General features: G+C 44.5%; 1 protein-coding gene across 3 annotated transcripts in view; it reads right to left on the reverse strand.

Moving 5' to 3' along the window:
* Positions 1-4,483: 4,483 nt before the first annotated feature.
* The window catches only part of CLN3 (CLN3 lysosomal/endosomal transmembrane protein, battenin), a 42,830-nt gene continuing 30,624 nt past the window's right edge, over positions 4,484-16,689 (reverse strand). For all 3 annotated transcript variants that reach the window (XM_066576838.1, XM_066576837.1, XM_066576836.1), the window contains 12 exons: positions 14,841-14,891; positions 13,618-13,697; positions 11,970-12,055; positions 11,512-11,584; positions 7,879-8,022; positions 7,528-7,649; positions 7,393-7,439; positions 7,084-7,152; positions 6,936-6,991; positions 6,308-6,401; positions 6,084-6,230; positions 4,484-5,999 (listed from right to left, as the gene is read on the reverse strand). In XM_066576838.1, coding sequence (XP_066432935.1) covers positions 5,880-5,999; positions 6,084-6,230; positions 6,308-6,401; positions 6,936-6,991; positions 7,084-7,152; positions 7,393-7,439; positions 7,528-7,649; positions 7,879-8,022; positions 11,512-11,584; positions 11,970-12,055; positions 13,618-13,697; positions 14,841-14,891 — 1,089 coding nt within the window. In that variant the 3' untranslated portion in view covers positions 4,484-5,879. The remainder of the gene's footprint in view (positions 6,000-6,083; positions 6,231-6,307; positions 6,402-6,935; positions 6,992-7,083; positions 7,153-7,392; positions 7,440-7,527; positions 7,650-7,878; positions 8,023-11,511; positions 11,585-11,969; positions 12,056-13,617; positions 13,698-14,840; positions 14,892-16,689) is intronic.

Here is a 16,689-nt window from a genome sequence, read left to right on the forward strand (position 1 = left end):
CCGTCGCCCCCATTACATGTACGGCCTCTGACCCCCACCTTCGCCCCCATTACATGTACGGCCTCTGACCCCCACCTTCGCCCCCATTACATGTATGGCCTCTGACCCCCACCGTTGCCTCCGTTTGCAGTGTGTCATGAACATTGAAACTGGACGTTATGGAGGAACCAGCTTGTCTTCAGCGATGAATCCAGGTTTAGTCTGGGCGCTGACGACGGCTGTATTCAGGTCTGTAGACCTCGGGGTGAGCGCCTCAATCCTGCCTTTGCTGTGGAGTAGCACACTGCCCCCTGCTGGTGTGATGGTCTAGGGGGCCATTACATACAATAGTCGGTCCCCTAGTACAGGTAGGAGGGACAATGACAGCTCAGCGATATGTTCAGGACATCCTGCAGCCACGTGTGTTCCTCTTATGGAGGCTTCCAGTAGGATAATGCTCGGCCGCACACACAAGGGTGTCACAGGAGCCCCCACAACATTGTCACACCTCTGTGGCTGCCCGGTCACCAGATTTATCACCAATACAACATGTATGAGACCATCTGGGATGCCAACTTCCACAGCCTACGATTTTGTACGATCTACCAGTAGAGGCTCAGTTACAGCAGATGTGGAGCGATATGCTGCAGGATATCATATATACCTGTATACCTCCATGCCCGCCCATATCACATCTTTTATCCAAGCTAGAGGCGGTACAACAGGGTACTAGAGCCTCCATGCCCACCCATATCACATCTTGTATCCAAGCTAGCGGCAGTACAACAGGGTACTAGAGCCTCCATGCCCGCCCGTATCACATCTTGTATCCAAGCTAGCGGCGGTACAACAGGGTACTAGAGCCTCCATGCCTGCCCGTATCACATCTTGTATCCAAGCTAGCGGCAGTACAACAGGGTACTAGAGCCTCCATGCCCGCCCGTATCACATCTTGTTTCCAAGCTATCGGCGGTACAAACAGGGTACTAGAGCCCCCATGCCCACCTATATCACATCTTGTATCCAAGCTAGAGGCGGTACAACAGGGTACTAGAGCCTCCATGCCTGCCCGTATCACATCTTGTATCCAAGCTAGAGGTGGTACAACACGGTACTAGAGCCTCCATGCCCGCCCGTATCACATCTTGTATCCAAGCTTTGTGACAAAGTTAGTTGTGGGTTTCAGTTCTGAAAATTCTCTCTCTCCTTACCGGACTTCGTTATTGCCCGCTGCCGGCCCGGACCTCGTTATTACACCTCTGCCGCCAGCCCTGACTATACTAGTCTTTCGGATACGCAGCTATTCACATCATCAGGTCTCGTTCCTTGGCCCTCTGCAGCATCAGCAACCACACTACCGGGACAACCTGTGCAAGTAATGGCTTGGGGACCCCACAGCAAAGATCACATCCCACTTGGAGGGGAGAAGGGTGAAAACCGGGGGTTCCCCAGGTGCTGCCTTCTCATAGCCCTAAGCCAAACCGGTGTGTGGGAGGGCAGATCCACATCCATCTACCGGACGTCACTTTATTACAGCAAACTTTGTACCAAGGGATTGTTCCGCAGAGTATTACAGTCCCAGACAGACACAGCCTCATCCCTCCAATGGGGCCGATTTACGAGGAGTCAATAAAAGTTAAAAAGAAAATAGTCCCCCTGTTTTCTTTGGGTCGTTCTCAGTGTTTATTCCATACGAGGCCCTTGTTGACCTTACAGTACTGTATATTGTCCATGTGTACAGAGAGGTGGTACGGTGTTCACATGGTCTGAATACTTTCTTTATTAGCGACCCCAACTCTTTTCTGACTGGCGCCCCCTGTATGGACGTTCGCCCCGTGACCCCGGAGTGAAGCATAAAATCACGTGACAAGTTTTCCACAGATCAGTTTCAGTGTGAATCCACGGCGATCTAGGCAACCTCCAAGGAGGCCCGGTCATCGGTGCGAGACTACCCGCGCCAGGATGCCACTGCCACTAAAAAGAGATCCTGTGGATGGAAACAACTTGTCATCGAAAGGGGTCAGAGGAGAAAGTCAAGAATCATTTGACTAGCTGGTGGTGCACAGTCTAGAAAATCGCAGCTGAATACAACGCTGGTGCTCCAACTAACGCATCCGAAAACACAACTCGCCGTTCCTCCGCACCGATGGATATAACAACAGACGGCCAGTTCCAGCGCCATTGTGTCCGAGAGGAACAGAGAAGGTGAGACTCCAGCGGGCAGAAGAGCGCAAAACGTGTATCACTGAGCGGCGGAAAAACATCTCCTGGGCAGATGGATCCAGATTTCTGTTGCTCCGTGCTGATGGGAGTCAGAATTTGGGGCAAGCAGCATGAATCGCTGAACCCTTCATCCAATTTGCAGCAAATACAAGAAGGAAGCCATCTTGTCCACAGGGGCCGATATTCATGCCATGCAGAATTGCAGCGGTGCTGAAGGCCAAAGGAGGTCTGACACACGACTAGATGGGGGTCCCTAATAAGTGGCCATTCAGTGTATGCAGAATAAGGCTGGGCTCACACAAGCATGTAGATACGGTGAATTCTGCGTGCGGGTCATGCACTCGTAATACCTAAGAGCGGATAGTGAGGATTACACCCAGCATACAAGAGAAGCCATACTGAGCAGTGTGTGTTAACATTTCCAGAGACAAGAAGATGTCTTTGTTACTTTTTTAACATTCAGAAATCACATGTTTACCCCATTAAAGCAAATACCCCGTTAAGTAAAAAAAAACTGTGCGGCTTATCTCCCCAGAATCATCAAAATGTCTAACATCCATCTTGTGGAGCAAAGAGCGGTCCCTACACCTCTTATAAAATACCTAAATGCTTTCAGTAAAGGGGCTGCCTGAGTTAGGGAAACCCCCATGCATTAAAATAAAAAAATATCAGCAGTCATTCACTGCTCCCCATCCGTTCCTCGCCGCCGGTTCCAGTGTCTGCTGTGACATCCTGTAAACCTGCTGCAGCAGCCAATGACGGTGCTCAGCCGTGATCACCGAGCGCTGTCATTGGCTGCTGCATCTTGTTTGGAGACAGGCTCATCATGTAAAAGTGACGTCACAACGGAGACCGGACCAGCGGTGGAGGACGAACAGGATCGGCATGTAGCTGCTGATTCTTTATTTCAAAGCATGTGGACCCCAACAAGGGTTTCCATAACTTAGACAATCCCTTTAAACTCATGCGCCAATTAATAAGGCAAAATGGTACATTGATGCTCATTGTTGGATGGGTATTGTGAATGGGAAGTAGAAAGTAGTGATAGGTGGATTATATCAGGGGGGGGTGATGCATTTAGTGTACTTGATAATTCACTGGGGTTTAATATTGGTCTAGTGGAGGATAAAAACAGGTTCCCTCCATTTTTGTTTTTTCCTCCCCTCTTTCAACACTTTTATTTACCCATCAACCTCGCTGTATGAGGGCTTGTTGTTTTTTTTGTGGGCTGCGTTTTTCCATGGTCCTATTTAATGTACCATATAATGTACTGAAAAACTTTTAAAAGATTCTAAGTGGAGTGAAATGGAAAATAACGCCGCAATTCTACTATGAAGGGGTGGGAGGGGTTCCTATTTGCGGCAAAATGACCTGCTACCTTTAGTCTAAGGGTCAGTATGATTACGGCGATACTAAAGTTATATAGTCTTTGTGCTGTACTACTTCTAAAAAATAAAATGTCTTTGGGGGAAAAAAAATTTCTGCCGCCATCCCTTTTTTTTCTGACGACGTTCGCCGTGCGGGATAAATAATATATTACTTTGATAGATTGGAATTTTACGTACGTGGCGATACCAAATATATTTTTACATTTTTTTTATTAAGAATATGGGAAAACCTTTTATTGTTTAAATAATTACTTTTTTCCTCGTTTTTACATTATTTTTTTAATCCCCATGGGGGACTTGAACTTATGATCATTTCGTCACTCTTGCAGTATGAAGTAATACCATAGTTTTACCATACTGTGATCTGACAGGCAGACTATCAAGCTATCTGCAATGGCAGCCCTGGGGGCCTTCAGAAGGCCCATGGCAACTGAATAGTACAGCAAAATCTCATCACGGGGGTGCGGTTCAGGACCCCAAATTTTGATCGGAGCATTTAAATGCGAGTCAGGCATTTAAAGGGTTAACAGCGGCGCTCACCGTGAGCACTGATCGTGGCTGTTGAGAGAGAGCGTCAGATGTCAGACAGCCGACACCTGCCTTGTATGGCGCCTGTGATCCCCCCGAACCTCCATGATGCAACTGAACGTCATGGAGCGTTAAGGATATAAAGTGCGATATCAGCTGTGTAAATACCTTAGATCGCTTCCTTTATAGTATGTCATTCATGTGGAAACCCATGACAATATCATCGTCCTGCGGATCCTGTTCCTCCGGTTTGGATGGATCACCTCGATCTCAAGCTCTCCTATATGCTCATTAGAGGGCTGAGCAGAAAGCTGAAATTGGGCTGATCCTCGTAGGGCATAGGGGCAGAAAAAATGTGTTCGGCCTGATCTACTAAGAGTTTCCTTTTATCCAAAATTTAGAGAACATGCATGTAAAATATATTTCCAGAGAAATCCGTATCCCGGGGGAACGGCGGTCGCAAAGAGATCCGCAAACCCTTCAGACAGCTTCACACGGGCGCATGCGTACTTGCACGTGCCTGAGCGCTGCGATGCTTTTTTGCATACACATCCGTACTTTTGCACCCACAAGGCACGTTTATTTTTGTGTGGCAAACAAAGATGCAGCGATAGGAATGGCTACTGGGTTCCACATTAGAGATGAGTGAGCATACTCGCTAAGGACAATTACTCGATAGAGCATTGTCCTTAGCGAGTACCTGCCCGCTCGGAAGAAAAGGGTCAGCTGCCGGCGCGGGTGACAGGTGAGTTGCGGTAGTGAGCAGGGGGTAGTGGGGGGGGAGAGAGGAAAAGAGAGATCTCCCCTCCGTTCCTCCCCGCCGGCAGCAGAACCTTTTCTTCTGAGCGGGCAATGCTCGATCGAGTAATTGTCCTTAGCAAGTATGCTCGCTCATCTCTATTCCAGATGTGTTCTTTGTACAGCGGAATTTTGCAGTGTTTCACGCATCTCCTAGCACATTGAGCGCACATTTGTGGACCCCCCATTGACTTCCATGGGTACCGTTGGTGCACAAATACACAGAAAATTTGAACATGCTCTATATTTTTTTTTTGCACAACCAAAATGAATGCGTAAAATATGGACATGTGAACGAACCCATTAAAGTCAATGGATATTCTCTGCGTATTGTGTGAGCAAATACACCCGTGTGAAGCCGGCCTTAGGGACAACCTTCTCCATTCAGATAGAAATTTACAATCAATATTACTAAAAGTCTCGTTCTTTAGAAACTGCTCCAGAGATATAAATAGATCCGCCACTGCCTATAAATAGATCCGCCACTGCCTATAAATAGATCCGCCATTGCCTATAAATAGATCCGCCATTGCCTATAAATAGATCCGCCACTGCCTATAAATAGATCCGCCATTGCCTATAAATAGATCCGCCACTGCCTATAAATAGATCCGCCACTGCCTATAAATCGATCCGTAGTGTCTTCAGTAGTAGATTTCTTCGGTTGCGAGTCATTCAGACAATTCCACAACCAGTAATTTCAGAAATAAGAGAATTTTTTGCCTTCATAAAAAACAGAGAATGTCACATGACAAAGAAGTTGCACTGTGCCGCATCCCGACCCTGATGAATGACATCCGACAAGCAGGGCTTCAGGAGTTGTACCGTGCATTGGCAACGCTGCAGACCGACTCCTAACCCGGTCTTGGCATCGTGTGATCTTCCAGGCTGTAGCCCAGCTCTTACATTCATGCTGCTCTAGGACTAGTAGAAGGGTCTCCCGGGCAGCGCAGGAGGACGGCATCATGACAGGCAGCAAAAGTAGTTGTGGACAGGTATGGCGATGGCTCCAGACAGCGATATCCCCAGGGTGTCCGACACGCAGGCGACGGACATGGCGAATTCCTGGTCTTCCGGTTTACTCTGTGAGTGACAGAAGTGGATTTAAACATGCACACTTGCACAGCCGCAGAAATCTTACATCGTCCTGCCCAGGGCCACCATTACCTCAATGGCGATGTTGTTAAAAGTGTTGACATACGCAGCGCCTCCAAGCAAACCCTCAAACACGATAATCAGGAAGATGCCTGGCAGTGTCAGACTCGGAAGGAAGAAATATGCCACCCCCACGAGAAGAAAGGTGGCAAGTCCACACTAAGAACACAAATCAGCAGTGTTAATATAGACACCAAGACCCCCTAGTAATCTTCTCTAAGAGGCAGACAAGTTACCTGAAGACAAGCAAGGACCCAGATGTGTCTGATCTTGAAGCACCGGACTGAAGATCGAGACACAAACACACCAGCCTGATAGAGCATCTGGTACCTGAGATAGAGGAGGATGGGAGTCAGCATATCTCCTGTCATAGGAGCAGGACAGGCGGTTGTTCTGAGGTCAGGAAAGGCAGTCTTAGCACTAAACTTCCCCCTCACCATGCTTTCACTCACATTTCCATTAACTATAAAAGGCAGGTACCGCGATGGGCTCACGTTTAACTCTTGGCCTGATTCTACATATTTCCAGGGGTCAGCAATGTTCTGGGCTTTATCATTACTCTACAGAGCTGCTGATCTTGGGAGAGTTCACCATATAGCACCAATGAAGTGTCCGACTATTTGCACAGAGAGAATTGGAACAGGCCCCAAGTTTCACCCCATTACGGTTCCATCTTTTTAGAAATGAAAATCAAAACTTAAGTAGAGGGAGGTTCAGTGTTTAATGAGAATAAAGGAGTCTTACTGCCAAGAACCCCTTATATAATAGTAGTCAATAGAATGAATACTTAACCCTTTCTCCCAAATATCCATTGCACACCACATGACTCCATATACTTCTTAATGGCCATCATTTGTTACTTACCATCGGTATTGTGCCGAGTGGCTCATCTTGATGTTCGGAAAATACATCAACTCATACTGTGAGGAACAGAAAGAGAGAGGGAGTTACAAAAGACCAGGTGCACCTACCTGCTCGCAATAGTCTATCCCGGTCCGACTTCTCCACTTACCAGGCCCTGATTTATGAAGTATTCAGCAAAGTAAACAATGGACAAAGGGATCATGTACTTCAAGAGAGACTGTATAAAACAAGAATGAAGGTGATGTGACGGCAATATATAGCAGTGTACACAGTGCATATATTCCATGTATAGGGGTCTGATACATGGGAAAAAAGGTGAATCGTTCCATTCCCAAAAACGTAATTTTGTACTATCGCCTGTATACACATCAGAATAAACCAAACAAGTCACCCCACTGCCACAGCGCCCCCAAGTTTAGCACTGGGAATAAGTCTAGTTTCATATATTTTCCTTCACCTTAATTATGCTCCATTTATCAGCCACCGACCGATGAGAGCTCGTCGCTGCAAGAATTGGATAGAAGAGGCATAGTGAGTTTGTGTGGTCCGCCCTCGTACCGCTCCTGTCCCAAAACATACCCTGCCCTATTACCTGACTTTTGAGATGAAGGTTCATCTAGTAGCGGTCGCTGGTCTGATGTGTCCACTAAACTATAACTTGTGGGAAACTTCCATCGTGGGAGAGAGGATGGGGGGAGCAGTAGAACAAAATAACTGTCGGACAGGAAAGAAAGAAAAAAAGACATTTTCAACAGACCTGGAATTCAGCATACTAACCATTATGCCCCTTCATGAGTAATTTGAGTCAGTTGCTAATTACAGTGTAGTGACACATGGATGCACTTTCATTGCAGTGTAGACAGCATGTGTGTTGTATTACTATAAACCCGCCACATATATATCATCTCACTCTTATGCATTATCATCTCTCCTTGCAACTTGCCTTATAAATAGCAGAGCCGGGATAATGAGCATGACAAGAAGGGAGTTCCGGGGAGACAGTCCAGCCTCTGTGAGACCAAGATAAGAAAGAGCACCAAGGATACCTGCACCGCCAGTACCAGAAGACCAGTATGAGACCACATCACTGGAGACGACGTATCAGAAGGGGAAAAAAGATAGGAGAAATAATGGTAATAGAATACTATAAAATACTGCCCCCCAGGTAGAACATTATAACTACTATAATACTGCCCCCCATGTACAAGAATATAACTACTAAAATACTGCCCCCTATGTACAAGAATATAAGTACTATAATACTGCCCCTATGTACAAGAATATAACTACTATAATACTCCCCCTATGTACAATTATATTACTACTATAGTACTGCCCCCTATGTACAAGAATATAACTACTATAATACTGCCCCCTATGTACAAGAATATAACTACTATAATACCGCCCCCTATGTACAAGAATATAACTACTATAATACCGCCTCCTATGTACAAGAATATAACTACTATAATACTGCCCCCTATGTACAAGAATATAACTACTATAATACTGCCCCCTATATACAAGAATATAACTACTATAATACTGCTCCCTATGTACAAGAATATAACTACTATAATACTGCCCCCTATATACAAGAATATAACTACTATAATACTGCCCCTATATACAAAAATATAACTACTATAATACTGTCCCTATGTACAAGAATATAACTACTATAATACCGCCCCCTATGTACAAGAAAATAACTACTGTAATACTGCCCCCTATGAACAATTATATTACTACTATAGTCCTGCCCCCTATGTACAAGAATATAACTACTATTATACTGCCCCCCTATGAACAGGAATATAACTACTATAATACTGCCCCCTATGTACAGGAATATAACTACTATAATACTGCTCCCTATGTACAAGAATATAACTACTATAATACTGCCCCCTATGTACAAGAATATAACTACTATAATACTACCCCCTATGTACAAGAATATAACTACTATAATACTACCCCCTATGTACAGGAATATAACTACTATAATACTGCCCCCTATGTATAAGAATATAACTACTATAATACTGCCTCCTATGTACAAGAATATAACTACTATAATACTGCCCCCATGTACAAGAATATAACTACTATAATACTGCTCCTATGTACAAGAATATAACTACTATAATACTGCTCCTATGTACAAGAATATAACTACTATAATACTACCCCCTATGTATAAGAATATAACTACTATTATACTGCCTCCTATGTACAAGAATATAACTACTATAATACTGCTCCTATATACAAGAATATAACTACTATAATACTGTACCCTATGTACAAGACTATCACTACTATAATACTGCCACCCATGTACAAGAATATAACTACTATAATACTGACCCCTATGTACAAGAATATAACTACTATAATACTCCCCCTATGTACAATTATATTACTACTATAGTACTGTCCCCTATGTACAAGAATATAAGTACTATAATACTGCCCCTATGTACAAGAATATAACTACTATAATACTCCCCCCTATGTACAATTATATTACTACTATAGTACTGCCCCCTATGTACAAGAATATAACTACTATAATACTGCCCCCTATGTACAAGAATATAACTACTATAATACTGCCTCCTATGTACAAGAATATAACTACTATAATACTGCCCCTATGTACAAGAATATAACTACTATAATACTGCCCCCTATGTACAAGAATATAACTACTATAATACTGCCCCCTATGTACAAGAATATAACTACTATAATACTGCCTCCTATGTACAAGAATATAACTACTATAATACTGCCCCCTATGTACAAGAATATAACTACTATAATACTGCCCCCTATGTACAAGAATATAACTACTATAATACTGCCCCCTATGTACAAGAATATAACTATTATAATACTGCCTCCTATGTACAAGAATATAACTACTATAATACTGGCCCCTATGTACAAGAATATAACTACAATAATACTGCCCCCTATGTAGAAGAATATAACTACTATAATACTGCCTCCTACGTACAAGAATATAACTACTATAATACTGCCTCCTATGTACAAGAATATAACTACTATAATATTGCCCCCTATGTACAAGAATATAACTACTATAATACTGCCTCCTATGTACAAGAATATAACTACTATAATACTGCTCCCTATGTACAAGAATAGAACTACTATAATACTGCCCCCTATGTACAAGAATACAACTACTATAATACTGCCCCCTATGTACAAGTATATAACTACTATAATACTGCCCCCTATGTACAAGAATATAACTACTATAATACTGCCCCCTATGTACAAGAATATAATTACTATAATACTGCTCCTATGTACAAGAATATAACTACTATAATACTGACCCCTATGTACAATTATATTACTACTATAATACTGCCCCCTATGTACAAGAATATAACTACTATAATACTGCCCCCTATGTACAAGAATATAACACTATAATACTGCCCCCTATGTACAAGAGTATAACTACTATAATACTGCCTCCTATGTACAAGAATATAACTACTATAATACTGCCCCCTATGTACAAGAATATAACTACTATAATACTGCTCCTATGTACAAGAATATAACTACTATAATACTGCCCCCTATGTACAAGAATATAACTACTATAATACTGCCCCCTATGTACAAGAATATAACTACTATAATACTGCCCCCCTATGTACAAGAATATAACTACTATAATACTGCCCCCCTATGTACAAGAATATAACTACTATAATACTGCCCCTATGTACAATAATATAACTACTATAATACTGACCCCTATGTACAAGAATATAACTACTATAATACTGCCCTCTATGTACAAGAATATAACTACTATCATACTGTCCCTATGTACAAGAATATAACTACTATAATACTGCCCTCTATGTACAAGAATATAACTACTATAATACTGCCCCCTATGTACAAGAATATAACTACTATAATACTGCCCCCTATGTACAAGAATATAACTACTATAATACTGCTCCCCATGTACAAGAATATAACTACTATAATACTGCTCCTATGTACAAGAATATAAGTACTATAATACTGCCCCCTATGTACGAGAATATAACTACTATAATACTGCCCCCTATGTACAAGAATATTACTACTATAATACTGCTCCCTATGTACAAGAATATAACTACTATAATACTGCCTCCTATGTACAAGAATAAAACTACTATAATACTGCCCTCTATGTACAAGAATATAACTACTATAATACTGTACCCTATGTACAAGACTATCACTACTATAATACTGCCACCCATGTACAAGAATATAACTACTATAATACTGACCCCTATGTACAAGAATATAACTACTATAATACTGCCACCCATGTACAAGAATATAACTACTATCATACTGTCCCTATGTACAAGAATATAACTACTATAATACTGCCCCCTATGTACAAGAATATAACTACTATAATACTGCCCTCTATGTACAAGAATATAACTACTATAATACTGCCCCCTGTGGCTAAGCATATAACTATTGTACCAAATTCACTTTATGTTACCTGTAAAAGAAAGCAGTGAGGCTGAGGAAAGTGATTTCTCCTAGACCCGATGAGATGCTGGCGAATACCACACCTGCGATACGAGGTCATGAAGAGATTTGTTATTTAGTTGATTACATCTGCTATATATTTGTCAATGTCTGTTTGTTGAGCCTCACACACCAACCGTACGATTGATCACAGCACCGCTTTTATTTAACCTCAGCAGTATAACAAACAAAAGCTGCTCTGTGATTGGCTGCTAGGGGCACCAAAAACTGCTTCTACTGTTTAAGTTAATACATTAACATAGCTTTAATCAAAAATATTTATGTGTATGTTCTGATATCATCTTCTCTTACTTAAAATGTACTCGGGATAGTATATACGGTATGTATGTATATATATATATATATATAGATAGATATTCACACAGCCATCACTTAACCTTTGCAATCCTCTACAAGTAATGAACTCACCCAGCAGACTGACTGTAACATGTCCTGAGAAGGACACAATGAAGAAGCTGGCGGCAGCCGTGACGATGCACAGAGACACCCTGTAACTGAGCAGGAGAAGAGAAAGTAGGTGACCGGAGAACACAGAAGAGACTGTCAAGGAGAACACAGAAGAGACTGCATGGAAGACTGGCAGGGAGAACACAGAAGAGACTGCATGGGAGACTGACAGGGAGAACACAGAAGAGACTGCATGGGAGACTGGCAGGGAGAACACAGAAGAGACTGCATGGGAGACTGGCAGGGAGAACACAGAAGAGACTGCATGGGAGACTGGCAGGGAGAACACAGAAGAGACAGGGCTTTTGATACCGGACCTGCTCCATCTAGACAACACCAATCATCTACCCACTCTGAAAGTCTGTAAGGTCATACTCGTACAGCCACAACACAAAACACCGTTGTAGTATCCCAAAGTGAAAGTCCCATAGCATTACTATTACCATTTAGTGCAATTGTATGTGTATATATTTATAAATGTGTGCAGTTATGTTAAATGGTGTGTGTATGACTTTAAATGGTCAATAATGGGTTAACTGTTGGTGTTCCTACTACCTAGCACTGTACGACTGTGCAGAATATAACTTAACCTGCTCTAACCCTTGTCAGTCACCCCTAGCTAGCCTGGGATTGGGTAGAGAGAGTTCCCTTAGCTCAGGATTGGTTAGCGGGGAGAGTATAAAAAACAGAGAGTGGGTGTGGTTAGCCAGCCTAGTACTAAAGATAGCTGAGAGAAGACAGCCAGGAATAGAGACTGGGGAGTTACGAGGAAAACATCTTCACAAAGTCTTCCATATGGAATATATACAACAGTCAGTGCGGTGGGAAGGAAACATCAAGAGTGAGTACTAATAAGCCACGTTTATTCTGGAGAGTTAGCAGAGGAGAGAGGGAGAGGGCAAAGGAGAAGTAAAGCAATCAAGTCAGCTAACTGAATCCATAGTGAATGATGCACGTAGAGTCTGTGATCTGAATAGTGCCAACGTAATGGAAATGGCGTAACTGCTGTGGGGAGAAAGAATTTTCCAAATAAAGCTTGGAAATGTTTTGCCTCTAAAGTCGTCTTCCTGAAGTGCTTCCCACCACCTATAACCACTGCACTGAGTACCACTCAACACTACAGAAGTGCCAGGACCACTACGCCCATTATGGTTTAGTTCTCTACTTTTTGTATTTTTTTTTGGTACAGAATGGGTCCCTATGGACTGGTGGCACAACAAATTAACATCCTACCCTACCCGACTCCGCGGGTAGAAGACTACAACAGCTGCCTGTTTTATTTTATTTTCATTATTACGTTTACAGTTTCTACCACTGGTTTAGCTCCGCCCAACAGACCACCGATTTTTGTCATCTGCCAAGAGGAGCAGTAGAGCCACCGTGACTACCATCTTATTTTCGCCTTGGTGCTTAATACCTCCTAGGTCTGGGTCATTGCACCGTATGCAGATGAACGTCTGCTGCTTTACTGTTGACTTGTATAGACGCCGCACTAACAGATGGGAGTGTCACGTGTGTGATTACTGCGTTATCTATCCTAGGTGCTTCCATTATTCTGATAACCCCCGATATCTATAGCGATGGATATTGCAGTCAGATTAACCCTTACTTGTATGGGATCTGGTGGATGTACAACGGAGCCGTAAACTTTATAATGAGAGTGGGCAGTATATCAGCCAGGAGGACGGCCTGCAACACAGAGAGAGGTTATACCCAGAAGAATCATGGCGGCAGTCACGTCAACTACATCCCCACTGGTACAGTGAGTGATCAGGTCTGTGGTCTCTGGAGATCCAGAGGCAGTGATGGTGGAGTTTCCCTTTTAGGCCTCCCTCACACAGGCGTTTGCAGAAACGCAGAACTTACTTCGATTTCAGCAGCGTGGTCATGCATTTTTTGACAACATTTTTTTCTGCGTTTTCAGTACAGCGAAAAACGCAGCCAAGGATGCTGCCGGGCAGTTACCAAGACGACAAAGCATCTACTGCTAATGACAGGGATTGAAATCCCGCCTTCAGCAAGAGATTGCTCTGATTGGCTGAGCCAGCTGAGTGTCAGCTGGCTCTGCCAATCACAGCCAGTACTAGATGCACCAATCACAGCCATTCATTGAATGGATGTGATTGGTGCATCGAGTGCCAGCTCTGATTGACAGAGGCAGCTGACAGTCAGCTGGCTCAGCCAATCAGAGCAATCTCTTGCTGGAGGCGGGATTTCAATCCCTGTCACTAGCAATAGATGCTTTGTCGACCATGACAAGTTCCCGGCAGGCTGCCTGGAGGTTCGGAGAGCAGCGGTGGGGACCCTGACAGCACCAGCAAGGTGAGTATTGGTTTTTTTTTTCAGGTAGCGTAGCTAGGGCTTGTGTTTAGCGCTGCTGAAAACATGGCACCAAGTTATGCCAGGTTTTCAGCAGCGCTGAAACCGCTGCCCATTCATTTCAATGGGCGACACACGGCTCAAAACGGCCAAAGATAGAACATGCATCGCTGTCAAAGCGCAGCGTTGAAGATGCTGCATTTTGACGCTTGTGTGATCAGCCCCATTGAAAAGGCAGCGCTAAACGCTGTACAAGAACGCCCGTGTGAGGGAGGCCTGAGGCCTTTAGCTCCATATTTGGTCTGTGTTTTGCGGACCACAATACGGAGCTAATGTAAATATGTATCTAATCACATGGCCGTATTTTTCACGTTTTTCTTTAGGCGCGGCATGAGATATTTTTTCTGTTTTTGTCTCCGTATTTCTATTTGTTGCTATTGGGTCAGTATTGCGGATGTATTACCATACGCTCGTCTGAAACCGGCTTTAAGTAAGTGGAGGCGGGGTACCTACCGCGGTGGAGATCTCATTGCAGTCGTATCGGCTGGCGTTCGTCACGTTGAGCTGAAAGGAAAAGAGATTTAGGAAACTACCGACCTCGCAGTATGTGGGGGTGCAGCAGGCCACCCCCAACTCCCCCCAGTCCACCGTCAGGGCAGGTCACAGGTCACACACTGCTAACGGGGTCCAGACATTATGTACAGAGCGCCCCCATACCTTGTGTGACCAGCCGCCGCCCAAAACAGGCTATACATCTGCCTAGCCCTGCTTCTGTAGAGGATGGGTTTGTTACAATGTATCACTGCAGCCTGGAGTCCAGCGCAGAAGAGAGATTGTGCCGTGCCACGCGGGAATAAATCGCTCATGGGTATGACGCCAGTGCAAAGAATGGGGTTCATATGCATGCGAGGTTTGTTTGTCTCGCAACGCACAAATCTCGTGATCGGCCGTGGGAACGTGGTCTTATACATTTTTTACTTAGGAACAGACCTTACGGTGACTGCGGTGACAGGGATCACACTGAGTGACCTTGTGGGTCTCCGGGTAAAGCTCCAATGAGCGCAGCTGGGAGCCAGCGGAGTCGGCGATAGAGCTCGGAGATGCAGGGTAGGGCACAGCGATCACACGCTCGGGGACCGTGCCGACTGGTCCAGCACTGTGATCAGCTGTCATTAAATACCTCCTGAATTCCCCTGTTGCAGGCACAGTTGATTTGTATGAGACCCCAGCCTGCAGTTACAAGCCCCGGCCACTATACAGGGGTCAGAGCAGCGGCTTCTGCCCCAACACTGGTGTACCCCAACTCTGACAGAGGGTGCTGCCTGGAAAAAAAACCCTTTAGGATGAAGATAAGGACTGCCCAGACGGTCACTGGGCAATTATGAATTGGTTAACCCCCTAGCGACCACCCCATAGACTTTTTACGTCCTGGTTTGCTGGGCTTTAATCCTCAGGCCTGTAAAAACACGCTTCCTCTGGGGATTAAAGCCCTGCGGGCTGTGGACGTGACAGCTCCATGCTGACAACATGGAGCTGTCATTGGGGGCTGCAGGGAGCCCCCTCCCCCGCCACACGATCGCCGGTATCCACCAGCGACCGCATTAAAGTAAAAAGAAAGTTTTAAAAAAGCTAAAGTTTCAACTCCGGGAAGCTGAGAGTACTCACCCCCATGCTACGCGATGTCCCGCAAAGTTCTGGTCCTCCAGGACCTGGCGCCGGTGTCTGCGCATGTGCGCCAGACGTCATTACGTCATGCGAATGCGCAAAAGGCGGGGAGGCCCAGAAAATGTAAAGCTCCCTGCTCCCGGCTAGTATGAATAGCGGAGAGCAGTGGGTTGTCACCGGAAGCAGTGGTATGCAGTTCCCGGTCACATGACCGCTGCTATCCAATGGATAACAGTGATCATGTAAAACTAAAAAAAAAGTGTTTAAAAAAAAATTGTTTCCTCTTCTCTCACAAATCATATCCGCGAGGGGAGATGCAATTAGGTGCCTGATGCCCCCGGGATTTATCCGCGGACTTTACCCCAGCTTCTGTGCACATGCCCGTCGCCAAAATAATGGATGCATGCACAAAAGCCACGAATTGCGGGGGTAATTTAAAATCTCCGCACTCCTGGGTACCAAATGTAGTCGAGAGCCTGGAGATTTCACGGAGGGTCGCAGTACGCGGTCCTGGGTCAAGTGATCAAGTGATTTACGTAAACGTTTCCCCTTCCATCACGGATCCGATAAGTGAAATCACTTACCTAAGGCCTCTGGCGATGTCCCCTGACGGGATCCTTATCCGCGGGCCTTCCCCAGTTTCGGTGCATGCGCCCGTCGCCAAAATGGTGGACACAAGCGCAGAAGCTGGGAAGGG

This window comes from Eleutherodactylus coqui, chromosome 8, assembly GCF_035609145.1.
Source record: "Eleutherodactylus coqui strain aEleCoq1 chromosome 8, aEleCoq1.hap1, whole genome shotgun sequence".
In the NCBI taxonomy this organism is placed as follows: Eukaryota; Metazoa; Chordata; class Amphibia; order Anura; family Eleutherodactylidae; genus Eleutherodactylus; species Eleutherodactylus coqui.